The following is a 27,536-nucleotide window of genomic DNA, read 5'->3' on the forward strand; positions in this document are numbered from 1 at the left end:
GGAAACATTGAACCTCTTCCCTCTACCAGACATATAGACAACAACATGTTAACAGGAAACATTGAACCTCTTCCCCTACCAGACATATAGACAACAACATGTTAACAGGAAACATTGAACCTCTTCCCTCTACCAGACATATAGACAACAACATGTTAACAGGAAACATTGAACCTCTTCCCCCTACCAGACATATAGACAACAACATGTTAACAGGAAACATTGAACCTCTTCCCTCTACCAGACATATAGACAACAACATGTTAACAGGAAACATTGAACCTCTTCCCTCTACCAGACATATAGACAACAACATGTTAACAGGAAACATTGAACCTCTTCCCCCTACCAGACATATAGACAACAACATGTTAACAGGAAACATTGAACCTCTTCCCTCTACCAGACATATAGACAACAACATGTTAACAGGAAACATTGAACCTCTTCCCTCTACCAGACATATAGACAACAACATGTTAACAGGAAACATTGAACCTCTTCCCCCTACCAGACATATAGACAACAACATGTTAACAGGAAACATTGAACCTCTTCCCCCTACCAGACATATAGACAACAACATGTTAATAGGAAACATTTAACCTTAATACTTGTTTTTCCTCATCAATCTACACACAATACCCCATAATGACAGTGAAAACAGGTTTTTAGATTTTTTATTTTTTTTTATTTTCTATGTGTGTCTCTTCAGGGCTCACTGGAAAAAGAGACTTCGGCCTCAATGTTGACATCCCTGTAAAAAAGAAAGGTGAAATAAATACAATAACAAGATTGGAAAGTCCAACTGAAAAGCATTGAACCTTCATGTAACCCTTCTCCCCTCAGGTCCAACTGAAAAGCATTGAACCTTCATGTAACCCTTCTCCCCTCAGGTCCAACTGAAAAGCATTGAACCTTCATGTAACCCTTCTCCCCTCAGGTCCAACTGAAAAGCATTGAACCTTCATGTAACCCTTCTCCCCTCAGGTCCAACTGAAAAGCATTGAACCTTCATGTAACCCTTCTCCCCTCAGGTCCAACTGAAAAGCATTGAACCTTCATGTAACCCTTCTCCCCTCAGGTCCAACTGAAAAGCATTGAACCTTCATGTAACCCTTCTCCCCTCAGGTCCAACTGAAAAGCATTGAACCTTCATGTAACCCTTCTCCCCTCAGGTCCAACTGAAAAGCATTGAACCTTCATGTAACCCTTCTCCCCTCAGGTCCAACTGAAAAGCATTGAACCTTCATGTAACCCTTCTCCCCTCAGGTCCAACTGAAAAGCATTGAACCTTCATGTAACCCTTCTCCCCTCAGGTCCAACTGAAAAGCATTGAACCTTCATGTAACCCTTCTCCCCTCAGGTCCAACTGAAAAGCATTGAACCTTCATGTAACCCTTCTCCCCTCAGGTCCAACTGAAAAGCATTGAACCTTCATGTAACCCTTCTCCCCTCAGGTCCAACTGAAAAGCATTGAACCTTCATGTAACCCTTCTCCCCTCAGGTCCAACTGAAAAGCATTGAACCTTCATGTAACCCTTCTCCCCTCAGGTCCAACTGAAAAGCATTGAACCTTCATGTAACCCTTCTCCCCTCAGGTCCAACTGAAAAGCATTGAACCTTCATGTAACCCTTCTCCCCTCAGGTCCAACTGAAAAGCATTGAACCTTCATGTAACCCTTCTCCCCTCAGGTCCAACTGAAAAGCATTGAACCTTCATGTAACCCCTTCTCCCCTCAGGTCCAACTGAAAAGCATTGAACCTTCATGTAACCCTTCTCCCCTCAGGTCCAACTGAAAAGCATTGAACCTTCATGTAACCCTTCTCCCCTCAGGTCCAACTGAAAAGCATTGAACCTTCATGTAACCCCTCTCCCCTCAGGTCTGGCCCCGGTAACGTTTGATGTGGACACGGCCCACCCCAGTGTCTATGTGTCCAGAGACAGAACCGTAGCAGTAGACTGTGATGGCATGGTCCCCTACCCGTCCAACCCTAAGAGGTTCCTTCAGTGTGTCAACGTGCTGGGTGCTCAGGGCTTCCAAGCTGGACGCCACTACTGGGAGGTAGGGTGGCATATATAGTGCATTCTGAAAGTATTCAGACCCCTAGACTTTTTCCACATTTTGTTACGTTACAGCCTTATTCTAAAATTGATTAAATTGTTTCCCCCCCCCCTCATCAATCTACCCCATAATGACAAAGCAAAAACAGGTTGTTACAAATGTTTGCAAATTTATTAGAAATAAAAAAAATGTTTACATTTACGTAAGTATTCAGACCCTTTACTCAATACTTTGTTGAAGCAGCTTTGGCAGCGATTACAGCCTCGAGTCTTCTTGGGTATGACGTTACAAGCTTGGCACACCAGTATTTGGGGAGTTTCTGAAGAGATGGTTGTCCTTCTGGAAGGTTCTCCCATCTCCACATAGGAACTCTGGACTTCTGTCAGAGTGACCATCGGGTTCTTGGCCAAGGCCCTTCTCCCCCGATTGCTCAGGTTGGCTGGGCGGCCAGCTCTAAGAAGAGTCTTGGTGGTTCCAAACTTCTTCCATTTAAGAATGATGGAGGCCACTGTGTTCTTGGGGACCTTCAATGCTGCAGACATGTTTTGGTACCCTTCCCCAGATCTGTGCCTCGACACGTATGTGCCTTTCCAAATCATGTCCAATCAATTGAATCACCACAGCAGGACTCCAATCAAGTCGTAGAAACATCTCTAGGATGATCAATGGAAACAGGATGCACCTGAGCTCAATTTCGAGTCTCATAGCAAAGGGTCTGAATACTTATGTAAATAAGGTATTTCTGTTTTTAATAAATTAGCAAAAAAGTCTAAAAACCTGTTTTCGCTTTGTCATTATGGGGTATTGTGTGTAGATTGAGGAAAAATAATTTAATCAATTTTAGAAAAAGGTTGTAACGCAACAAAATGTGGAAAAAGTGAAGGGGTCTGAATACTGTATGGGTCCGAATGCACTGTATACACTATATATACAAACGTATGTGGACACCCCTTCAAATTAGTGGATTCGGTTATTTCAGCCACACCCGTTGCTGACCGGTGTATAAAATCGAGCACACCACCATGCAATCTCCATAGACAAACATTGTCAGTAGAATGGCCGTACTGAAGAGCTCAGTGACTTTCAATGTGGCACCGTCATAGGATGCCATCTTTCCAACAAGTCAGTTCATCAAATTTCTGCCCTGCTAGAGCTGCCCCGGTCAACTGTAAGTGCTATTATTGTGAAGTGGAAACGTCTAGGAGCAACAACGGCTCAGCTGCAAAGTGGTAGGCCACATAAGCTCACAGAACGGGACCGCCAAGTGCTGAAACGCGTAAAAATCGTCTGTCCTCGGTTGCAACACTCACTACCGAGTTCCAAACTGCCTCTAGAAGCAACATCAGCACAAGAACTGTTCATCAGGAGCTTCATTAAATGGGTTTCCATGGCCGAGTAGCCACACCCAAGCCTAAGATCACCATGCGCACTGCCAAGCGTCGGCTGGAGTGGTGTAAAGCTCGCTGCCATTGGACTCTGGAGCAGTGGAAACGCGTTCTCTGGAGTGATGAATCACGCTTCACCATCTGGCAGGCCGACGGACGAATCTGGGTTTGGCGGATGCCAGGAGAACGTTACCTGCTCCAATGCATAGTGCCAACTGTAAAGTTTGGTGGAACTTTGTGGCAACAGTTTGGGGAAGGCCCTTTCCTGTTTCAGCATCACAATACCCCCGTGCACAAAGCGAGGTCCATACAGAATTGGTTTGTCGAGATCGGTATGGAAGAACTTGACTGGCCTGCACAGAGCCCTGACCTCAACCCCATCGAACACCTTTGGGATGAATTGGAACACCGACTGCGAGCCAGGCCTAATCTCCCAACATCAGAGCCCCGACCTCACTAATGCTCGTGGCTGAATGGGAAGCAAGTCCCCGCAGCAATGTTCCAACATCTAGTGGAAAGCCTTCCCAGAAGAGTGGAGGCTGTTATAGCAGCAAAGGGGGGGACCAACTCCATATTAATGCCCATGATTTTGGAATGAGATGTTCGTCGAGCAGGTGTCGACATACTTTTGGTCGTGTAGGTTGATAGGTGTGTGTGTATAAATCTATCTACCAACCCCCCCGCCCCCCCACACACACACACACACATTCAAGGGTTTTTCTTTATTTTTACTATTTTTTACATTGTAGAATAATAGTGAAGACATCAAAACTATGAAATAACACATATGGAATCATGTAGTAACCAAAAGATGTGGAGGTCCTGGGCTGGCGTGGTTACACGTTGTCTACGGTTGTGAGGCCGGTTGGACGTAAAGCCATGTTGGAGGCGGCTTATGGTAGAGAAATCAACATTACATTCTCTGCCAACAGCTCTGGTGGACTTGAGACAGCTGTGGTATTGTGTTGTGTGACAAAACTGTACATTTTAAAGTGGCCTTTTATTGTATTGTAAAGTAGTTCTGGCTCAGACAAGGCTATCCTGTTTCTGTAGTGAGACAGCTTGATGTACCAGTACACCCCCTGGACAGGACACTAGTCTATCTCCTGTTTCTGTAGTGAGACAGCTTGATGTACAGGACACCCCCTGGACAGGACACTAGTCTATCTCCTGTTTCTGTAGTGAGACAGCTTGATGTACAGTACACCCCCTGGACAGGACACTAGTCTATCTCCTGTTTCTGTAGTGAGACAGCTTGATGTACCAGTACACCCCCTGGACAGGACACTAGTCTATCTCCTGTTTCTGTAGTGAGACAGCTTGATGTACCAGTACACCCCCTGGACAGGACACTAGTCTATCTCCTGTTTCTGTAGTGAGACAGCTTGATGTACAGGACACCCCCTGGACAGGACACTAGTCTATCTCCTGTTTCTGTAGTGAGACAGCTTGATGTACAGTACACCCCCTGGACAGGACACTAGTCTATCTCCTGTTTCTGTAGTGAGACAGCTTGATGTACCAGTACACCCCCTGGACAGGACACTAGTCTATCTCCTGTTTCTGTAGTGAGGCAGCAGGACACCCCCTGGACAGGACACTAGTCTATCTCCGGTTTCTGTAGTGAGACAGCTTGATGTACAGTACCCCCCCTGGACAGGACACTAGTCTATCAGTGTTTATTCTATAACAGGGTGATTGTGGTATTTATTTCCTCCCTCCCTCCCTCTAGGTAGGAGTGGGTAGCAAGGCCAAGTGGGACCTGGGTGTGGCGTCAGAGAGGGTTGACCGTCAGGCCCGGGTCAAGCTAAGTCCTGAAAGCGGTTACTGGACCCTACGACTGAGAGAGGGAGACCAGTACTCGGCAGGCACACAGCCCTGGACACGGCTCCAGGTGGGATCCTCTGCAGTGCAGTAGGGACACTTCAGGGTTTATTGAAACTCAAGTGTAGACTCTTCTTCAGCTGTCCTCACAGGAGAAACCTTTAGAAGAACCCTTTTGGGTTCCATGTAGAACCCAATTGAGTTCCATGTAGAACCCTATTGAGTTCCATGTAGAACCCTATTGAGTTCCATGTAGAACCCAATTGAGTTCCATGTAGAACCCTATTGTGTTCCATGTAGAACCCCTTCCACAAAAAGTTCTACATGGAATCCAAAGGAGTTCTACCTGGAACCCAAAAGGGTTCTTCGGGTTCTTCAAAAGGTTCTCCCGTGGGGACAGCCAAGAAGCGTTTTGGAACCTTTTTTTTCTAAGCGTGTATGTGAGACCCGTAGAGTATTGGAACGGAAGTGGCTCTTTAAAACACATTGATCCAGTACTGCTTCACCCTGATATCATCTTGTTGTCTCTCTCTCCCCTCCATCTTGTGTCCTGCAGGTTGGGTGGTCTCCCCAGAGGATAGGGGTGTTCCTGGACTGTGATGAGAGGAAGGTGTCCTTCTATAACGCTGATGACATGAGTCTCCTGTACACCTTTAGCAACGGCCCCAGAGGCAGAGTGCTGCCGTTCTTTAGCCCCTGTGTCAGTGATACTAACCAGAAACCACAGCCCATCCAGCTGCTACACTATCCTCCTGTTGATCTGACCTATTAGGACAGGTGTATCAATGACTACAGTCAGAAACCACAGCCCATAATGCTCCTACACGCTCCCCCTGGTCATGACTGGTGTCTTTGAGATGGGTTTCTCTGGTCCTTGGATCTTGATTTGCCAGTTGATGTAATGTTTGCCCAAAGCGTCTACTCTGTGAGCTTCCCAAGTCTGTATAACCAAAATGCTCCATATCACCTCTGAGGCATTTACTTCCAGAGGGTTTTGCAATGGAACAGTTGCCATGATACATCTATCATCACCTTGACCCTCTCTATCAGCATGCAGTATCTTATTTCATGGACATCACGAAGTGGTCTCATTTATAAAGGTGCAATAGACCTGTTCTAATAAATGCTGTTTTTAAAGTGGCTATATGTTACTTTTTCGGCGACCTGACCAAATTCACATAGAAATATGAGTTATAGATCTATAATTCAGCTTGAAAACAAGTCTAAGAAAAAGTAGATCTGTTCTATGTTCTACTATTTCTCTGCTTCAAGTTAAGTTTTGTTTTTGCTGCTTTTGCTTTCGGTTTTGTACACCAGCTTCAAACAGCTGAAAATATAATATTTTTGGTTATGGAAAATATATATTCACAGCGGTTTAGATAGTATAGTGTAGAGAATCATTGTACTCTCTTATTTTGTAACGTAAACAGAAAGTAGGCGAACTGTTAAAGAGTTTTAGCAACCAGGAAATGGCTGAGTGATTTCTGCATAATGCATCTTTAAGTATCAGCCATATGCCTGTCTCTCTCTGTTTGACTAAATGTGGCCCGCTGTCCATTACTGGATGTTTCCTCCTGTCTTTAGGAGTCTCTGTAGATATCGATAAATCACTTGGTGCCATAATTACACTGCACCTTTAAATCCCCCTGCTTTCTCATCAGGGCCTATGTTATGCCTCCTCACCTTTAAATCACCCTGCTTTCTCATCAGGGCCTATGTTATGCCTCCTCACCTTTAAATCACCCTGCTTTCTCATCAGGGCCTATGTTATGCCTTCTCACCTTTAAATCACCCTGCTTTCTCATCAGGGCCTATGTTATGCCTTCTCACCTTTTTATGCAATCTCTTTTTATTTTTAATCGGTTCAATATAGCTTTCAAAATAGTATTACTTTTATTTCATCACAGTACTTTTTTAATTTTGTTTTGATTTAGAAATGAATTCACCATATAACCCAATACATATCCAGGTACTAACATTATGCTCTTTCTCCAAATCTAGAAATATGAATACTGGACATTTTACATATCTCAATCAATCTGTACTCATCAGCTTAAATGAAGGACTGATTTTATTCTAATCAGAAAAAGCCAAATGTTTATTGGAAGATGTCAATAAAAATAATCAATAAACCAAATCAAGTTGCCTTCTTTGACAAACACAGTTCTCATGTCTTATGATGTCTGTGGTCTGTTTATGGCTTACTGCAACACAGATTTTGGGTCTGAAAATTACAGATTGAGCCAATGGTTTTTAAAATGGGAGGCATCTGTTGACAAAAGATGGACGATTGTCCATCAAAACAATTCACAATATGTCTACCTTCCTGTCGTATGCAGCTCGTCCGAAAATAGTGGAGTGGTGATTTTAACTTTTGACAGACAAAAACTGACAATTAATGAATTCATGATATATGATTTCCTCCGTGTTCATGAGTCTCTGAATGGCCGTAGCCTTAGGATGAGGGATAGTGAAGAGTTTACCTCATCAAAGTAAAAACCAACACATAAACATAGTTGCATTGTTGCAGATGTTGACGAGGATTTAGCTGTGACTAACTAGGCCAGGCCTGAGGGGTTGTAGTGGGGGTTAGCACAGCCAGGCCTGAGGGGTTGTAGTGGGGGTTAGCACAGTGCACCTGGGGAGGAAGTGTGTTGTATCCCTGAGTAACATCCCTGCCATCCCCCTGTCAGTCACCCAGCGAGGATGCACCTCAGTTATCTCCTCTAACACACCGCTCAGCCACTTCCTGTTTCCTCTTGCAAGGGTCAGAGGTCACACTGACAGGAGGGAGGGTTGCGGATCAGGCCTTCAAGCTGGTTAACCCTTGGGGGACATGGCTAGCAGGATACCCAGCACAAACACACTGACAGGAGGGAGGGTTGGGGATCAGGCCTTCAGCCTTCTAGCTGGGTAACTAACCGGCCCCAGGGGGGGGCTACGGTTGGCACTGTGCAGGATGGCCAGCAGTGCTTCATTTGTAAATCGGGAGGTCCGGGAACACACAGTGAGCGTGAGAAGGGGGGGTTATCAGGGAGGCTCTGAGGTACCGGAACACATTGAGAAAGAAAGTGTCAAACACAACTTAGCAGCCAAGTAGCCTACTATCTATAGTGGTGAAACGGACAGCCCTCTCCCAGTAGTCTACTATCTATAGTGGTGAAATGGACAGCCCTCTCCAAGTAGCCTACTATCTATAGTGGTGAAACGGACAGCCCTCTCCCAGTAGTCTACTATCTATGGTGGTGAAATGGACAGCCCTCTCCAAGTAGCCTCCTATCTATGGTGGTGAAACGGACAGCCCTCTCCAAGTAGCCTCCTATCTATGGTGGTGAAATGGACAGCCCTCTCCCAGTAGTCTACTATCTATGGTGGTGAAATGGACAGCCCTCTCCAAGTAGCCTCCTATCTATGGTGGTGAAACGGACAGCCCTCTCCAAGTAGCCTCCTATCTATGGTGGTGAAACGGACAGCCCTCTCCAAGTAGCCTCCTATCTATGGTGGTGAAATGGACAGCCCTCTCCCAGTAGTCTACTATCTATGGTGGTGAAATGGACAGCCCTCTCCAAGTAGCCTCCTATCTATGGTGGTGAAACGGACAGCCCTCTCCAAGTAGCCTCCTATCTATGGTGGTGAAATGGACAGCCCTCTCCCAGTAGTCTACTATCTATGGTGGTGAAATGGACAGCCCTCTCCAAGTAGCCTCCTATCTATGGTGGTGAAACGGACAGCCCTCTCCAAGTAGCCTCCTATCTATGGTGGTGAAACGGACAGCACTCTCCAGGTATCCCATCTATCTATGGTGGTGAAACGGACAGCCCTCTCCCAGTAGCCTCCTATCTATGGTGGTGAAACGGACAGCCCTCTCCCAGTAGTCTACTATCTATGGTGGTGAAACGGACAGCCCTCTCCCAGTAGCCTCCTATCTATGGTGGTGAAACGGACAGCCCTCTCCCAGTAGCCTCCTATCTATGGTGGTGAAACGGACAGCCCTCTCCCAGTAGCCTCCTATCTATGGTGGTGAAACGGACAGCCCTCTCCAAGTAGCCTCCTATCTATGGTGGTGAAACGGACAGCCCTCTCCCAGTAGCCTCCTATCTATGGTGGTGAAACGGACAGCCCTCTCCCAGTAGCCTCCTATCTATGGTGGTGAAACGGACAGCCCTCTCCCAGTAGCCTCCTATCTATGGTGGTGAAACGGACAGCCCTCTCCCAGTAGCCTCCTATCTATGGTGGTGAAACGGACAGCCCTCTCCCAGTAGCCTCCTATCTATGGTGGTGAAACGGACAGCCCTCTCCCAGTAGTCTACTATCTATGGTGGTGAAACGGACAGCACTCTCCCAGTAGCCTCCTATCTATGGTGGTGAAACGGACAGCCCTCTCCCAGTAGTCTACTATCTATGGTGGTGAAACGGACAGCCCTCTCCCAGTAGCCTCCTATCTATGGTGGTGAAACGGACAGCACTCTCCCAGTAGCCTCCTATCTATGGTGGTGAAACGGACAGCCCTCTCCTCTATGGTGGTGAAACGGACAGCACTCTCCCAGTAGCCTCCTATCTATGGTGGTGAAACGGACAGCCCTCTCCCAGTAGCCTACTATCTATGGTGGTGAAACGGACAGCCCTCTCCCAGTAGTCTACTATCTATGGTGGTGAAACGGACAGCCCTCTCCCAGTAGCCTCCTATCTATGGTGGTGAAACGGACAGCCCTCTCCCAGTAGTCTACTATCTATGGTGGTGAAACGGACAGCCCTCTCCCCAGTAGCCTCCTATCTATGGTGGTGAAACGGACAGCCCTCTCCCAGTAGCCTCCTATCTATGGTGGTGAAACGGACAGCCCTCTCCCAGTAGTCTACTATCTATGGTGGTGAAACGGACAGCCCTCTCCCAGTAGCCTCCTATCTATGGTGGTGAAACGGACAGCCCTCTCCCAGTAGCCTCCTATCTATGGTGGTGAAACGGACAGCCCTCTCCCAGTAGTCTACTATCTATGGTGGTGAAACGGACAGCCCTCTCCCAGTAGTCTACTATCTATGGTGGTGAAACGGACAGCCCTCTCCAAGGTGCTGATTAATTCAAAGCATTTTAGACGTCACTGCAGAATGCCCACAAACCTGAGTATAGCTGCGGTGGTCTTACACAAGTCAGAACTTCTTATAGCCTAATTTTCTTGACATCAATGAACAGGCAACATTTTTAGACGACACTGCAGAACACCCGCCGAATGCATGTGCACACATACTCAGCCGTGGGGCTTACAAGACCCCAATTTCATATAATTTTTAAGACATCAATGTAGCAGTAGAACAAATATCGGAATATAACTTCAAATAAAATAAATCAATGTAGGCTACAGCAGAACACACACATGAGAATGTTTCAGCCTCCTGCCTATGTGATAATATGAAGCACATATTATGATTACAAACTTGTTCTGTGCTGTGAAGGTAAAGGGAAAAAAATCCTACCTTAGTTTTCAAAATCTCCCACAATGACTCTCCCCATGTCAAGTCCATTTAACTCCTGAGAGTCCATTTCTTGCTCCAAGCCATGAGCAGGCCTGTCGCTGTGACGTTTAGCCTCCTAAGGCTGTTCTGAAGACTGTAGCTGGAGTGTCTTTTTTCATGTTGAGTGTTCACTATAACCTGGGTGTCCTCTCTAGCCTTGTCTTCAAGGCTTGCTGCCAGCAAATGTGCCTTGGTTCAGGCCTGTTGAAAAACCTTTTTTTCTGAGGGCTCTTTGTTGTTTTTACATCTGATACAGAGGATGTTCATTTACTGTCCATTCCACCCACTGTTTTGGTAGTTTAATCCCTGCAGTCGTTTCTAGACCGAAGCGCTCTACCTTTTTGCATGTTGTACAGCCCAACTTTGAATTCTGCATGACAAGCCAGGGGTCATACGTTTGCTTGTTCTTCAACTGCAAATCACACCTGCTCCGAGCACCTGCTCCGAGCACTTCGTTGGTGGATGCACTGCAGGGGTGCGTGCTCAGTCCCCTCCAGTACTCCCTGTTCACCCATGACTGCATGGCCAGGCACGACTCCAACACCATCATTAAGTTTGCCGACGACACAACAGTGGTAAGCCTGATCACCGACAACGATGAGACAGCCTATAGGGAGGAGGTCAGAGACCTGGCCGTGTGGTGCCAGGATAACAACCTCTCCCTCAACGTCACCAAGACAAAGGAGATGATTGTGGACTACAGGAAAAAGAAGAGGACTGAGCACGCCCCCATTCTCATCGACGGAGCTGTAGTGGAACAGGTTGAGAGCTTCAAGTTCCTTGGTGTCCACATCACCAACAAACTATCATGGTCCAAACACACCAAGACAGTCGTGAAGAAGGAACGACAAAGCCTATTCCCCCTCAGGAGACTGAAAATATGTGGCATGGGTCCTCAGATCCTCAAAAAGTTATACAGCTTTTTTCTCAACACTTTTTTTTGTTGTTGTTGTTTTATTTCACTTTTTAATTAAAAAATAAATGTATTGTTGGTTAAGGGCTTGTAAGTAAGCATTTCACAGTAATGTCTACACTTGTTGTATTCGGCGCATGTGGCAAATAAAATGTGATTTGATTTGATACTTACAACACCGGCCCTCCACCGGATCCATTCAACCATCAGCCTCTCTCTGACTGCATCCCAAATGGCACCCTATTCCCTTTATAGTGCACTACTTTAGACCAGAGCCCAGTAGTGCAGCTACTATTACTAATAAAAGAAGCTACATGAGGTGTTCCTTTAATAACCTAACTATAGGAGGAAACAAGCTACATGAGGTGTTCCTTTAATAACCTAACTACAGGAGGAAACAAGCTACATGAGGTGTTCCTTTAATAACCTAACTACAGGAGGAAACAAGCTACATGAGGTGTTCCTTTAATAACCTAGCTACAGGAGGAAACAAGCTACATGAGGTGTTCCTTTAATAACCTAGCTATAGGAGGAAACAAGCTACATGAGGTGTTCCTTTAATAACCTAACTACAGGAGGAAACAAGCTACATGAGGTGTTCCTTTAATAACCTAACTACAGGAGGAAACAAGCTACATGAGGTGTTCCTTTAATAACCTAACTACAGGAGGAAACAAGCTACATGAGGTGTTCCTTTAATAACCTAACTACAGGAGGAAACAAGCTACATGAGGTGTTCCTTTAATAACCCTAACTACAGGAGGAAACAAGCTACATGAGGTGTTCCTTTAATAACCTAACTACAGGAGGAAACAAGCTACATGAGGTGTTCCTTTAATAACCTAGCTATAGGAGGAAACAAGCTACATGAGGTGTTCCTTTAATAACCTAACTACAGGAGGAAACAAGCTACATGAGGTGTTCCTTTAATAACCTAACTACAGGAGGAAACAAGCTACATGAGGTGTTCCTTTAATAACCTAACTACAGGAGGAAACAAGCTACATGAGGTGTTCCTTTAATAACCTAGCTATAGGAGGAAACAAGCTACATGAGGTGTTCCTTTAATAACCTAGCTATAGGAGGAAACAAGCTACATGAGGTGTTCCTTTAATAACCTAACTACAGGAGGAAACAAGCTACATGAGGTGTTCCTTTAATAACCTAACTATAGGAGGAAACAAGCTACATGAGGTGTTCCTTTAATAACCTAACTACAGGAGGAAACAAGCTACATGAGGTGTTCCTTTAATAACCTAACTACAGGAGGAAACAAGCTACATGAGGTGTTCCTTTAATAACCTAACTACAGGAGGAAACAAGCTACATGAGGTGTTCCTTTAATAACCTAGCTATAGGAGGAAACAAGCTACATGAGGTGTTCCTTTAATAACCTAACTATAGGAGGAAACAAGCTACATGAGGTGTTCCTTTAATAACCTAACTACAGGAGGAAACAAGCTACATGAGGTGTTCCTTTAATAACCTAACTACAGGAGGAAACAAGCTACATGAGGTGTTCCTTTAATAACCTAACTACAGGAGGAAACAAGCTACATGAGGTGTTCCTTTAATAACCTAACTACAGGAGGAAACAAGCTACATGAGGTGTTCCTTTAATAACCTAACTACAGGAGGAAACAAGCTACATGAGGTGTTCCTTTAATAACCTAACTACAGGAGGAAACAAGCTACATGAGGTGTTCCTTTAATAACCTAACTACAGGAGGAAACAAGCTACATGAGGTGTTCCTTTAATAACCTAACTACAGGAGGAAACAAGCTACATGAGGTGTTCCTTTAATAACCTAGCTATAGGAGGAAACAAGCTACATGAGGTGTTCCTTTAATAACCTAACTACAGGAGGAAACAAGCTACATGAGGTGTTCCTTTAATAACCTAACTACAGGAGGAAACAAGCTACATGAGGTGTTCCTTTAATAACCTAGCTATAGGAGGAAACAAGCTACATGAGGTGTTCCTTTAATAACCTAGCTATAGGAGGAAACAAGCTACATGAGGTGTTCCTTTAATAACCTAACTACAGGAGGAAACAAGCTACATGAGGTGTTCCTTTAATAACCTAACTACAGGAGGAAACAAGCTACATGAGGTGTTCCTTTAATAACCTAACTACAGGAGGAAACAAGCTACATGAGGTGTTCCTTTAATAACCTAACTACAGGAGGAAACAAGCTACATGAGGTGTTCCTTTAATAACCTAACTACAGGAGGAAACAAGCTACATGAGGTGTTCCTTTAATAACCTAACTACAGGAGGAAACAAGCTACATGAGGTGTTCCTTTAATAACCTAGCTATAGGAGGAAACAAGCTACATGAGGTGTTCCTTTAATAACCTAACTACAGGAGGAAACAAGCTACATGAGGTGTTCCTTTAATAACCTAACTACAGGAGGAAACAAGCTACATGAGGTGTTCCTTTAATAACCTAACTACAGGAGGAAACAAGCTACATGAGGTGTTCCTTTAATAACCTAGCTATAGGAGGAAACAAGCTACATGAGGTGTTCCTTTAATAACCTAACTACAGGAGGAAACAAGCTACATGAGGTGTTCCTTTAATAACCTAACTATAGGAGGAAACAAGCTACATGAGGTGTTCCTTTAATAACCTAACTACAGGAGGAAACAAGCTACATGAGGTGTTCCTTTAATAACCTAACTACAGGAGGAAACAAGCTACATGAGGTGTTCCTTTAATAACCTAACTACAGGAGGAAACAAGCTACATGAGGTGTTCCTTTAATAACCTAGCTATAGGAGGAAACAAGCTACATGAGGTGTTCCTTTAATAACCTAACTATAGGAGGAAACAAGCTACATGAGGTGTTCCTTTAATAACCTAACTACAGGAGGAAACAAGCTACATGAGGTGTTCCTTTAATAACCTAACTACAGGAGGAAACAAGCTACATGAGGTGTTCCTTTAATAACCTAACTACAGGAGGAAACAAGCTACATGAGGTGTTCCTTTAATAACCTAACTACAGGAGGAAACAAGCTACATGAGGTGTTCCTTTAATAACCTAACTACAGGAGGAAACAAGCTACATGAGGTGTTCCTTTAATAACCTAACTACAGGAGGAAACAAGCTACATGAGGTGTTCCTTTAATAACCTAGCTATAGGAGGAAACAAGCTACATGAGGTGTTCCTTTAATAACCTAACTACAGGAGGAAACAAGCTACATGAGGTGTTCCTTTAATAACCTAACTACAGGAGGAAACAAGCTACATGAGGTGTTCCTTTAATAACCTAACTACAGGAGGAAACAAGCTACATGAGGTGTTCCTTTAATAACCTAGCTATAGGAGGAAACAAGCTACATGAGGTGTTCCTTTAATAACCTAACTACAGGAGGAAACAAGCTACATGAGGTGTTCCTTTAATAACCTAGCTACAGGAGGAAACAAGCTACATGAGGTGTTCCTTTAATAACCTACCTACAGGAGGAAACAAGCTACATGAGGTGATCCTTTAATAACCTAGCTATAGGAGGAAACAAGCTACATGAGGTGTTCCTTTAATAACCTAACTATAGGAGGAAACAAGCTACATGAGGTGTTCCTTTAATAACCTAACTACAGGAGGAAACAAGCTACATGAGGTGTTCCTTTAATAACCTAACTACAGGAGGAAACAAGCTACATGAGGTGTTCATTTAATAACCTAACTACAGGAGGAAACAAGCTACATGAGGTGTTCCTTTAATAACCTAACTACAGGAGGAAACAAGCTACATGAGGTGTTCCTTTAATAACCTAACTACAGGAGGAAACAAGCTACATGAGGTGTTCCTTTAATAACCAAGGACTTTTATATTCATATTGTTTTAATTAAGAACTAAAGCTAAGCCTCACAGCCATGGTGTGTAGCCTAATGAACTGTCTGTCTGGTTCTCACTCAGCTTGCTGTTTTCTGTGGAGTCTGCTTCTCCGAGTCGGGGTGTGAAAGTAAGGGACTTGTTTTTAGTTCTCTGTTTTACTTTTCCTGATATTTTTCTGTGGATCCACTCACACTGCAGGGACTGGATATGATGTTCTTCTTTTGACCAAAGTAGTACTATATAAAGCACTGAGTGTACAAAACATTAGGAACACCTTCCTAATATTGAGTTGCAACCCCTTTTGCCCTCAGAACAGCCTCAATTCGTTGGCGCATGTACTCTACAAGTTGTCGAAAGCGTTCAACAGGGATGCTGGCCCATGTTGACTCCAATGCGTCCCACAGTTTTGTCAAGTTGGCTGGATGTCCTTTGGGTGGTGGACCATTTCTTGATACACATAGGAAACTGTTGAGCATGAAAAACCCAGCAGCGTTGCAGTTCTTGACACAAACCTGTGCACCTGGCTCCTAGTACCATACCCCGTTCAAAGGCACTTAAATATTTTGTCTTGGCCGTTCACCCTCTGAATGGCACACATACACAATCCATGTCTCAATTGTCTCAAGGCTTAAAAACCCTTATTTCATCTACACCAATTTAAAGTGGATTTCACTGTTCTACCAGCTGTGGAGATCAGGTTCTCTTCATTACCTCTTTCTGTGACTGTTCTACCTGCTGTGGAGATCAGGTTCACTTCATTACCTCTCTCTGTGACTGTTCTACCAGCTGTGGAGATCAGGTTCTCTTCATTACCTCTCTCTGTGACTGTTCTACCTGCTGTGGAGATCAGGTTCTCTTCATTACCTCTCTCTGTGACTGTTCTACCAGCTGTGGAGATCAGGTTATCTTCATTACCTCTCTCTGTGACTGTTCTACCTGCTGTGGAGATCAGGTTCTCTTCATTACCTCTCTCTGTGACTGTTCTACCAGCTGTGGAGATCAGGTTCTCTTCATTACCTCTCTCTGTGACTGTTCTACCTGCTGTGGAGATCAGGTTCTCTTCATTACCTCTCTCTGTGACTGTTCTACCAGCTGTGGAGATCAGGTTCTCTTCATTACCTCTCTCTGTGACTGTTCTACCAGCTGTGGAGATCAGGTTCTCTTCATTACCTCTCTCTGTGACTGTTCTACCAGCTGTGGAGATCAGGTTATCTTCATTACCTCTCTCTGTGACTGTTCTACCAGCTGTGGAGATCAGGTTCTCTTCATTACCTCTCTCTGTGACTGTTCTACCAGCTGTGGAGATCAGGCTCTCTTCATTACCTCTCTCTGTGACTGTTCTACCAGCTGTGGAGATCAGGTTCTCTTCATTACCTCTCTCTGTGACTGTTCTACCAGCTGTGGAGATCAGGTTCTCTTCATTACCTCTCTCTGTGACTGTTCTACCAGCTGTGGAGATCAGGTTCTCTTCATTACCTCTCTCTGTGACTGTTCTACCAGCTGTGGAGATCAGGTTCTCTTCATTACCTCTCTCTGTGACTGTTCTACCAGCTGTGGAGATCAGGTTATCTTCATTACCTCTCTCTGTGACTGTTCTACCAGCTGTGGAGATCAGGTTCTCTTCATTACCTCTCTCTGTGACTGTTCTACCAGCTGTGGAGATCAGGCTCTCTTCATTACCTCTCTCTGTGACTGTTCTACCAGCTGTGGAGATCAGGTTCTCTTCATTACCTCTCTCTGTGACTGTTCTACCAGCTGTGGAGATCAGGTTCTCTTCATTACCTCTCTCTGTGACTGTTCTACCAGCTGTGGAGATCAGGTTCTCTTCATTACCTCTCTCTGTGACTGTTCTACCAGCTGTGGAGATCAGGTTCTCTTCATTACCTCTCTCTGTGACTGTTCTACCAGCTGTGGAGATCAGGTTCTCTTCATTACCTCTCTATGTGACTGTTCTACCAGCTGTGGAGATCAGGTTCTCTTCATTACCTCTCTCTGTGACTGTTCTACCTGCTGTGGAGATCAGGTTCTCTTCATTACCTCTCTCTGTGACTGTTCTACCTGCTGTGGAGATCAGGTTCTCTTCATTACCTCTCTCTGTGACTGTTCTACCAGCTGTGGAGATCAGGTTCTCTTCATTACCTCTCTCTGTGACTGTTCTACCAGCTGTGGAGATCAGGTTCTCTTCATTACCTCTCTCTGTGACTGTTCTACCAGCTGTGGAGATCAGGTTCTCTTCATTACCTCTCTCTGTGACTGTTCTACCAGCTGTGGAGATCAGGTTCTCTTCATTACCTCTCTCTGTGACTGTTCTACCAGCTGTGGAGATCAGGTTCTCTTCATTACCTCTCTCTGTGACTGTTCTACCAGCTATGGAGATCAGGTTCTCTTCACTACCTCTCTCTGTGACTGTTCTACCAGCTGTGGAGATCAGGTTCTATTCATTACCTCTCTCTGTGACTGTTCTACCTGCTGTGGAGATCAGGTTATCTTCAATACCTCTCTCTGTGACTGTTCTACCTGCTGTGGAGATCAGGTTCTCTTCATTACCTCTCTCTGTGACTGTTCTACCAGCTGTGGAGATCAGGTTCTCTTCATTACCTCTCTCTGTGACTGTTCTACCTGCTGTGGAGATCATGTTCTCTTCATTACCTCTCTCTGTGACTGTTCTACCTGCTGTGGAGATCAGGTTCTCTTCATTACCTCTCTCTGTGACTGTTTTACCTACCATTAACAAAGGAGATGGCTGATAATCATCACCTTGCTGCTAGCTGATCTGGAGGCAGATAGGCTCTGTTGGGAGGTATCAGCCCAACGTTCCTCCTGTTTCTCCTCCCACTCTCTTTCTGGGAGGTGTGTGTGTGTCAGTGAGACTGGGTGCATGCTGTCTGCAACATAATGGCAGTTTTTACATCTCAGTAAGGAGCTGTTGTACTAATCAATTAATTAAAGTTATTGTAATTGGTGTTATTGTAGCCTCCCAGTATGGGATGTGAAAAATACACTTCTTCTTCAAATGTGAAAATACCACATTTTGTATCAAGTGGTCTGGGGGCTGTATGGCACAGGAGGGTTGCTGGTTCAAGCTGCGGTGTGGTCCCCCCTGCATCACTTCTGGGTGTGGTGTTCTGGTCAGGATGGTGTCATGGCTCAGAGAGACCTGAACAGCTTGTCTGGAGACTGAGGCTGAAGCCAAGGCAAACACACACCACCCTGGAATGACCTAGTATCACAGGATTTCACAAGAATCCTGAACCTGCACTTAACACATCTGTGTGTGTATGTGTTTGCGTTCGTGTGTGTGTGTGTTAGTCTGTGAGCATGCCTGGGTGTGTGTGTGTGTGTGTGTTAGTCTGTGAGCATGCCTGGGTGTGTGTGTGTGTGTTAGTCTGTGAGCATGCCTGGGTGTGTGTGTGTGTGTGTGTTAGTCTGTGAGCATGCCTGGGTGTGTGTGTGTGTGTGTGTGTTAGTCTGTGAGCATGCCTGGGTGTGTGTGTGTGTGTGTGTGTGTGTGTTTTAGTCTGTGAGCATGCCTGGGTGTGTGTGTGTGTGTGTGTGTGTATGTGTTTGCGTTTGTGTGTGTGTGTGTTAGTCTGTGAGCATGCCTGGGTGTGTGTGTGTGTGTGTTAGTCTGTGAGCATGCCTGGGTGTGTGTGTGTGTGTGTGTGTGTGTTAGTCTGTGAGCATGCCTGGGTGTGTGTGTGTGTGTGTGTGTGTGTGTGTTAGTCTGTGAGCATGCCTGTGTGTGTGTGTGTGTGTGTGTGTTAGTCTGTGAGCATGCCTGGGTGTGTGTGTGTGTGTGTGTGTGTGTGTGTGTTAGTCTGTGAGCATGCCTGGGTGTGTGTGTGTGTGTGTGTTTTACTACAGAGGTTTCTCATTTCCAGATGTCCTGTATCTGCCTCTAACATACAGCTGATATCAGGCCTCCTAGCAGGCCTCCGTCCCAGATGGCTCCCTAGTCCCTATTCTGTGCACTACTTTTTGGCTCTGGTCACACAGAACTGGTCCGGCTCTTAGCACATGTTTCCCATTCACACCCCAACAAGTCCCTGTAGAGGAGGGTAGAGAAGAGGGGGAGGAGGAAAGGGGGAGTAGGAGAGTAGAGGAGGAGAAGGAGATGAGAGGAGGAGAAGGAGAGGGAGAGGGGGAGGAGAGGAGGAGGAGAGGGGGAGGAGGAGGAGAGGGGGAGGAGGAGGAGAGGAGAGAAGAGGGGAGAGGAGATGAAAGGCGGAGGAGAGGGGGGAGAGGGGGAGAGGAGAGGAGAGGGAGAGAAGAGGAGGAGAGGAGAGAAGAGGAGGAGGAGAAGAGAGGGGGAGGTGGAGAGGGGGAGTAGGAGAGAAGAAAAGATGGGGAGGAGGAGATCATTAGTTGTAATTTGTGTTTTATTAGCTTGATGCCATGTGATCTGCCATCAGTGGTGATCATTAGGGATACTTATTCCCAACAGCCTTGTGTGTGTGTGTGTGCATTTGTAGGCAGCAGCTACTCTTCCTGGGGTTTATTATGGATCTCCATTAGTTCCTGCCAAGGCAGCAGCTACTCTTCCTGGGGTTTATTATGGATCCCCATTAGTTCCTGCCAAGGCAGCAGCTACTCTTCCTGGGGTTTATTATGGATCCCCATTAGTTCCTGCCAAGGCAGCAGCTACTCTTCCTGGGGTTTATTATGGATCCCCATTAGTTCCTGCCAAGGCAGCAGCTACTCTTCCTGGGGTTTATTATGGATCCCCATTAGTTCCTGCCAAGGCAGCAGCTACTCTTCCTGGGGTTTATTATGGATCCCCATTAGTTCCTGCCAAGGCAGCAGCTACTCTTCCTGGGGTTTATTATGGATCCCCATTAGTTCCTGCCAAGGCAGCAGCTACTCTTCCTGGGGTTTATTATGGATCCCCATTAGTTCCTGCCAAGGCAGCTGCTGGGGTTTATTATGGATCCCCATTAGTTCCTGCCAAGGCAGCAGCTACTCTTCCTGGGGTTTATTATGGATCCCCATTAGTTCCTGCCAAGGCAGCAGCTACTCTTCCTGGGGTTTATTATGGATCCCCATTAGTTCCTGCCAAGGCAGCAGCTACTCTTCCTGGGGTTTATTATGGATCCCCATTAGTTCCTGCCAAGGCAGCAGCTACTCTTCCTGGGGTTTATTATGGATCCCCATTAGATATAGTGGCTGGTGATAGTCTATAGTGATGTAGAGGCTGGTGATAGTCTATAGTGATATAGAGGCTGGTGATAGTCTATAGTGATATAGAGGCTGGTGATAGTCTATAGTGATGTAGGGCTGGTGATAGTCTATAGTGATATAGGGGCTGGTGATAGTCTATAGTGATATAGGGCTGGTGATAGTCTATAGTGATATAGTGGCTGGTGATAGTCTATAGTGATATAGAGGATGGTGATAGTCTATAGTGATGTAGAGGCTGGTGATAGTCTATAGTGATATAGGGGCTGGTGATAGTCTATAGTGATATAGAGGCTGGTGATAGTCTATAGTGATATAGAGGCTGGTGATAGTCTATAGTGATATAGGGGCTGGTGATAGTCTATAGTGATATAGAGGCTGGTGATAGTCTATAGTGATATAGAGGCTGGTGATAGTCTATAGTGATATAGGGGCTGGTGATAGTCTATAGTGATGTAGTGGCTGGTGATAGTCTATAGTGATATAGGGCTGGTGATAGTCTATAGTGATGTAGTGGCTGGTGATAGTATATAGTGATATAGGGGCTGGTGATAGTTTATTTGTATTTGTATATACAGCTCAGACACCTTATTCTACATATGTTAATGTGGGCTATTTTTAGCACTTTTCTGCGATGCTTGATTGTTTTCATTGCTTTACTGGGAAGCTTTGCAGAAGTAGACATGCTCATGTTCTTTATGTTAGCGCAGGGTGAGCTGCACACAGTGGACTTCCTACTAGGGCACATCGCCTCAGTGCTGACAATATAAATCTGGTTTATAGTCACATGATGACTGCATACAGTAGCTGTAGGATCAGAAGAGGCATTCAGGGCAGTTAGAGGGATATTACCTTGTGTCTACCAACGCCCCTGGTATAATGTACATTTGCTGAAGCATTATAACAACTGCGTCACAATGGTAGGGATTAGCTGAGCTGGGCTTGGGTCATTGATAAGTAATTGTCTCAACGCAGCCTTATAATGCTGTGAAAAGATCCAGGAACCCAAATTATTCGGGTGGATCCCATCCTCCTTATAAAACGTGTTTTGTTTCCAAAAGGTATCAAAATTGTCAACAAAGGTTACACCCATTGAGCTGCAATAATCACGTAGCCAGTTGTGAAGAGAAAGAATCCTGCTAAAGTGTTCAATGCCATGATTCAGAGAGGGCACAGGGCCAGATATGATGCCATGATTCAGAGAGGGCACAGGGCCAGATATGATGCCATGATTCAGAGAGGGCACAGGGCCAGATATGATGCCATGATTCAGAGAGGGCACAGGGCCAGATATGATGCCATGATTCAGAGAGGGCACAGGGCCAGATATGATGCCATGATTCAGAGAGGGCACAGGGCCAGATATGATGGGTCTTTTCTTAGTGTCTATCAGAGAATCAATCAGCTCTTTAAAATCCACTTCAGCTGTGTCAGGTTTGTGTGTGTGTGTGTGTGTGTCAGGTGTGTGTGTGATGAGTGGAAGTGACACCTCAGGTCCTCTGTTTACCGCCTGTCTGTAAGAGTTGGGGTCTGTGTGTGTGTGTGTGTGTGTGTGTGTGTGTGTGTGTGTGTGTGTGTGTGTGTGTGTGTATCTGTGTGTGTGTCTGTGTGTGTGTGTGTGTGTGTCTGTGTGTGTGTGTGTGTGTCAGTGTGTGTCAGTCCGTAGTGTTAGTGGGTGAAACTACATGTTCTCATGGAAGAGAGGGATGGAAGAAATATATACAGTGCATTTGGAAAGTATTCAGACCCCTTGACTTTTTCCACATTTTTTACGTTACAGCCTTATTCTAAAATGTATTAAATTGTTTTTTCCCCTCATCAATCTACACACAATACCCCATAATGACAAAGAAAAAACAGGTTTCTAGAAATTTTAGCTAATTTATAAAATAAAATAAAACTGAATTATCACCTTTACATAAGTATTCAGACCTTTTACTCAGTACTTTGTTGAAGCACCTTTGGCAGCGATTATAGCCTCTAGTCTTCTTCGGCAGTGGCGGCTCCTGAAAAAATTCTCAGGAGGGGCAATTTTTCTGATGATTTAGGTGACCTACACACATTTAAAAAAATATATGTCCAGCAACAACATGAAGACAGGGGCAGCATATAAGTCAATACCAGAAGCATTTATTGACTGATCTCAAAAGTGTTGGCTTACCAGGGTTGGTGGAGCCCTCAGTTTCATCTTTGCCTCGCAAAGCTAACTCAAACACTCCGCAAAACTTCACACACTGGATTAGCCGGCTGAGGATGTGGCGGTTCTTGCTAATGTCGTAGTAAATATATTTGTTATAGTGAATATGGAATATGATATGTTGAGTAAAATGTTGTGCTAAGATCTATTTAGGTCAGGAGCTGGTTATAAGTTCTGTTCCTATCCAATAACAATGGACAAAAGGGTCCTATCTTGTCAGCCTTGTCAGCAGGTGGCCAAGGACAACACCCACGCCATAGGCCTCTCAGTTCTTCCAACTCACGAGTTCTTGCTCTGAGGACACACACACACACAAACACACACACACACACATCATCACTGTTAAACACACACACACACACACACACATCATCACTGTTAAACACACACACACACACAAAAAAATCCCCTCTCTTAGGCTGAACATTTGAAGACAGAGAACCCGACTCAGAGCCAATGCAACAGTGACAGTAGCCTGCAGGGGACCTCGCCCAACTCATCAGGACCAATCAGAAGATCAGAACTACTAGATTGAACCTACTTCATTTATTGCATAAAATGTCTGCACACAATGTTTCGGGGCTCTCTTCAGATAATAATAATAATATGCCATTTAGCAGACGCTTTTATCCAAAGCGACTTACAGTCATGCGTGCATACATTTTTGTGTATGGGTGGTCCCGGGGATCGAACCCACTACCTTGGCGTTACAAGCACCATGCTCTACCAGCTGAGCTACAGAAAGTGGATACTCATGGATGCGCATTGCAATTGTAAAATGTCAACACAATTGGAGACACCACGTCATTTTTGGAGACATGTTATTGACAGTAAACTATTGTAGATGCGACTGCTAACTAAATAAAACATTTTAGCTGGCTAGCTAATCATCTTAGCTAAATGTGGGGCAAACAATTCAGTTATTTACCGTTAATTTGAGGGATTGGGGTGAAAGAAATCGAGTTACATAGTGATACTTTACGATATACTGTATTGACAATATCGCAATATTTTAGCGCTAGTTGGCTGTACCTGCACCAAAACACCATTATTGTTCCTTCATAGCTTGTTCTCAATCTTTTCACATTGGGAGCAAATTTGTTTTCAGCACTTTTATTTCCATGACTGATCAAAACTCGTTCTCATGGCTTTCTGATCCCTCTGCAACAGACATATGGTGCGCAATAAAATCACAGTATCGAATCGCAATACGTATAGAATCATGAGACTCGCAATGCTGATGCATATATCTTATCGTGAGGTTCCTGGCAATTCCTAGCCCAAGTTCATTTGCCACAACAAATCTCTTCGCTAGCAAACGTGATGTCTTCTCCAAAACGGCAATGTGTCTCCAGCAATGTTTACTTTTTTGACGTTCTATGGCATCTCCACTTTCCAAGCATATATGACCACATGTAATATTTTGGTAAGTGATGCAAATAGTGAACTATGTAGGGCCAGGATGTAAAATATATGTAGCTGCAGCAATTTCTCTTATCTGATATGGTAAGTAATGGGGCTTAATTTATAGCTCCCTAAGAGTTTGACGAACGGGTCCGTGAACGCGATTCCAGATATATTTACCTCTGAATAAACTGCCTTTATTACACCATATCCACATCCAGTAAACTTGTGATTATCAACACTAACCTCATCGTTGTGGCGGCGGACAGCTAGCCTGTATCCCTCGTCATCCAGTTGAGTGAGTGGCAATGTCTTTTTAGTTCGTACCAATTTTTGGAAAATCCTCGGGTGTAGGACTTTCCGCCTTTAGTAGAAACCTGTTGAATTATTAAATTTGGTCTGGGAGGTCCTAATTGTTTCGTTGCCAATTTATCTTCATTTGTTCGCCGACAAAAAGGAACTTCTTTCAAACAATCCACTCTTTTCTCAGTTACGTTCATGGTTACGTAACGTATGACGAAAGCGTAAGTGCAAGCCCACAGACACCCATTGAGATTGTATTGAAGGCTCTGAAATTTGAAAAAAATAGATTTTACATGGGAGTCTATTACAGACTTCTGGGCGATTTTCAACCTGACTGAAATCGCCCCAAAAAGGGGGGAGCCATTTGAAGCACGACTTTAGCCTGATTCGACATTTAGTGGCAGTGTGGCACTGTGGCAGATCAGACGTATAGATTACAACACTGATAACTACTGTTGCCGTGATATAATTGATTAGAAAAAAAATCCCTTCCTTTTCCCGTTTGGCAGTGCGTCGCCCATATCGCCCTATTGAACAGGCCGCCCCTGCCACACACACACACACACATCATCACTGTTAAACACACACACACACACACACACAAAAATCCCCTCTCTTAGGCTGAACATTTGAAGACAGAGAACCCGACTCAGAGCCAATGCAACAGTGACAGTAGCCTGCAGGGGACCTCGCCCAACTCATCAGGACCAATCAGAAGATCAGAACTACTAGATTGAACCTACTTCATTTATTGCATAAAATGTCTGCACACAATGTTTCGGGGCTCTCTTCAGATAATAATAATAAAATAAATAATAATAATAATAATATGCCATTTAGCAGACGCTTTTATCCAAAGCGACTTACAGTCATGCGTGCATACATTTTTGTGTATGGGTGGTCCCGGGGATCGAACCCACTACCTTGGCGTTACAAGCACCATGCTCTACCAGCTGAGCTACAGAAAGTGGATACTCATGGATGCGCATTGCAATTGTAAAATGTCAACACAATTGGAGACACCACGTCATTTTTGGAGACATGTTATTGACAGTAAACTATTGTAGATGCGACTGCTAACTAAATAAAACATTTTAGCTGGCTAGCTAATCATCTTAGCTAAATGTGGGGCAAACAATTCAGTTATTTACCGTTAATTTGAGGGATTGGGGTGAAAGAAATCGAGTTACATAGTGATACTTTACGATATACTGTATTGACAATATCGCAATATTTTAGCGCTAGTTGGCTGTACCTGCACCAAAACACCATTATTGTTCCTTCATAGCTTGTTCTCAATCTTTTCACATTGGGAGCAAATTTGTTTTCAGCACTTTTATTTCCATGACTGATCAAAACTCGTTCTCATGGCTTTCTGATCCCTCTGCAACAGACATATGGTGCGCAATAAAATCACAGTATCGAATCGCAATACGTATAGAATCATGAGACTCGCAATGCTGATGCATATATCTTATCGTGAGGTTCCTGGCAATTCCCAGCCCAAGTTCATTTGCCACAACAAATCTCTTCGCTAGCAAACGCGATGTCTTCTCCAAAACGGCAATGTGTCTCCAGCAATGTTTACTTTTTTGACGTTCTATGGCATCTCCACTTTCCAAGCATATATGACCACATGTAATATTTTGGTAAGTGATGCAAATAGTGAACTATGTAGGGCCAGGATGTAAAATATATGTAGCTGCAGCAATTTCTCTTATCTGATATGGTAAGTAATGGGGCTTAATTTATAGCTCCCTAAGAGTTTGACGAACGGGTCCGTGAACGCGATTCCAGATATATTTACCTCTGAATAAACTGCCTTTATTACACCATATCCACATCCAGTAAACTTGTGATTATCAACACTAACCTCATCGTTGTGGCGGCGGACAGCTAGCCTGTATCCCTCGTCATCCAGTTGAGTGAGTGGCAATGTCTTTTTTCGTTCGTACCAATTTTTGGAAAATCCTCGGGTGTAGGACTTTCCGCCTTTAGTAGAAACCTGTTGAATTATTAATTTTGGTCTGGGAGGTCCGAATTGTTTCGTTGCCAATTTATCTTCATTTGTTCGCCGACAAAAAGGAACTTCTTTCAAACAATCCACTCTTTTCTCAGTTACGTTCATGGTTACGTAACGTATGACGAAGCGCGTAAGTGCAAGCCCACAGACACCCATTGAGATTGTATTGAAGGCTCTGAAATTTGAAAAAAATAGATTTTACATGGGAGTCTATTACAGACTTCTGGGCGATTTTCAACCTGACTGAAATCGCCCCAAAAGGGGGGGGAGCCATTTGAAGCACGACTTTAGCCTGATTCGACATTTAGTGGCAGTGTGGCACTGTGGCAGATCAGACGTATAGATTACAACACTGATAACTACTGTTGCCGTGATATAATTGATTAGAAAAAAAATCCCTTCCTTTTCCCGTTTGGCAGTGCGTCGCCCATATCGCCCTATTGAACAGGCCGCCCCTGTTCTTCGGTATGATGCTACAAGCTTGGCACATCTGTATTTGGGGAGTTTCTCCCATTCTTCTCTGCAGATCCTCTCAAGCTCTGTCAGGTTGGATGGGGAGCGTCGCTGCACAGCTATTTTCAGTTCTCTCCAGAAATATTCGATCGGCTTCAAGTCTGGGCTCTGGCTGGGCCACTCAAGGACATTCAAAGACTTGTCCTGAAGCCACTCCTGCGTTGTCTTGGCTGTGTGCTTAGGGTCGTTGTCCTGTTGGAAGGTGAACCTTTGCACCAGTCTGAGGTCCTGAGCGCTCTTGGGCAGGTTTTCAACAAGGATCTCTCTGTACTTTGCTCCGTTCATCTTTCCCTCGATCCTGACTAGTCTCCCAGTCCCTGCCACTGAAAAACATCCCCACAGCATGATGCTGCCATCACCATGCTTCACCGTAG

General features: G+C 44.6%; 1 protein-coding gene across 2 annotated transcripts in view; it reads left to right on the top strand.

Annotated features, from left to right (window-relative positions):
* Nucleotides 1-7,411, top strand: part of trim105 (tripartite motif containing 105) — a 32,976-nt gene extending 25,565 nt beyond the window's left edge. For both annotated transcript variants that reach the window (XM_041870009.2, XM_041870007.2), the window contains exons 7-9: nt 1,885-2,066; nt 5,184-5,345; nt 5,832-7,411. In XM_041870009.2, the coding sequence (XP_041725943.1) occupies nt 1,885-2,066; nt 5,184-5,345; nt 5,832-6,047 (560 nt within the window). In that variant the 3' untranslated portion in view covers nt 6,048-7,411. The remainder of the gene's footprint in view (nt 1-1,884; nt 2,067-5,183; nt 5,346-5,831) is intronic.
* The last annotated feature ends 20,125 nt before the right edge of the window (nt 7,412-27,536 follow it).

This window comes from Coregonus clupeaformis, unplaced genomic scaffold (genome assembly GCF_020615455.1).
Source record: "Coregonus clupeaformis isolate EN_2021a unplaced genomic scaffold, ASM2061545v1 scaf0015, whole genome shotgun sequence".
Classification (NCBI taxonomy): domain Eukaryota; kingdom Metazoa; phylum Chordata; class Actinopteri; order Salmoniformes; family Salmonidae; genus Coregonus; species Coregonus clupeaformis.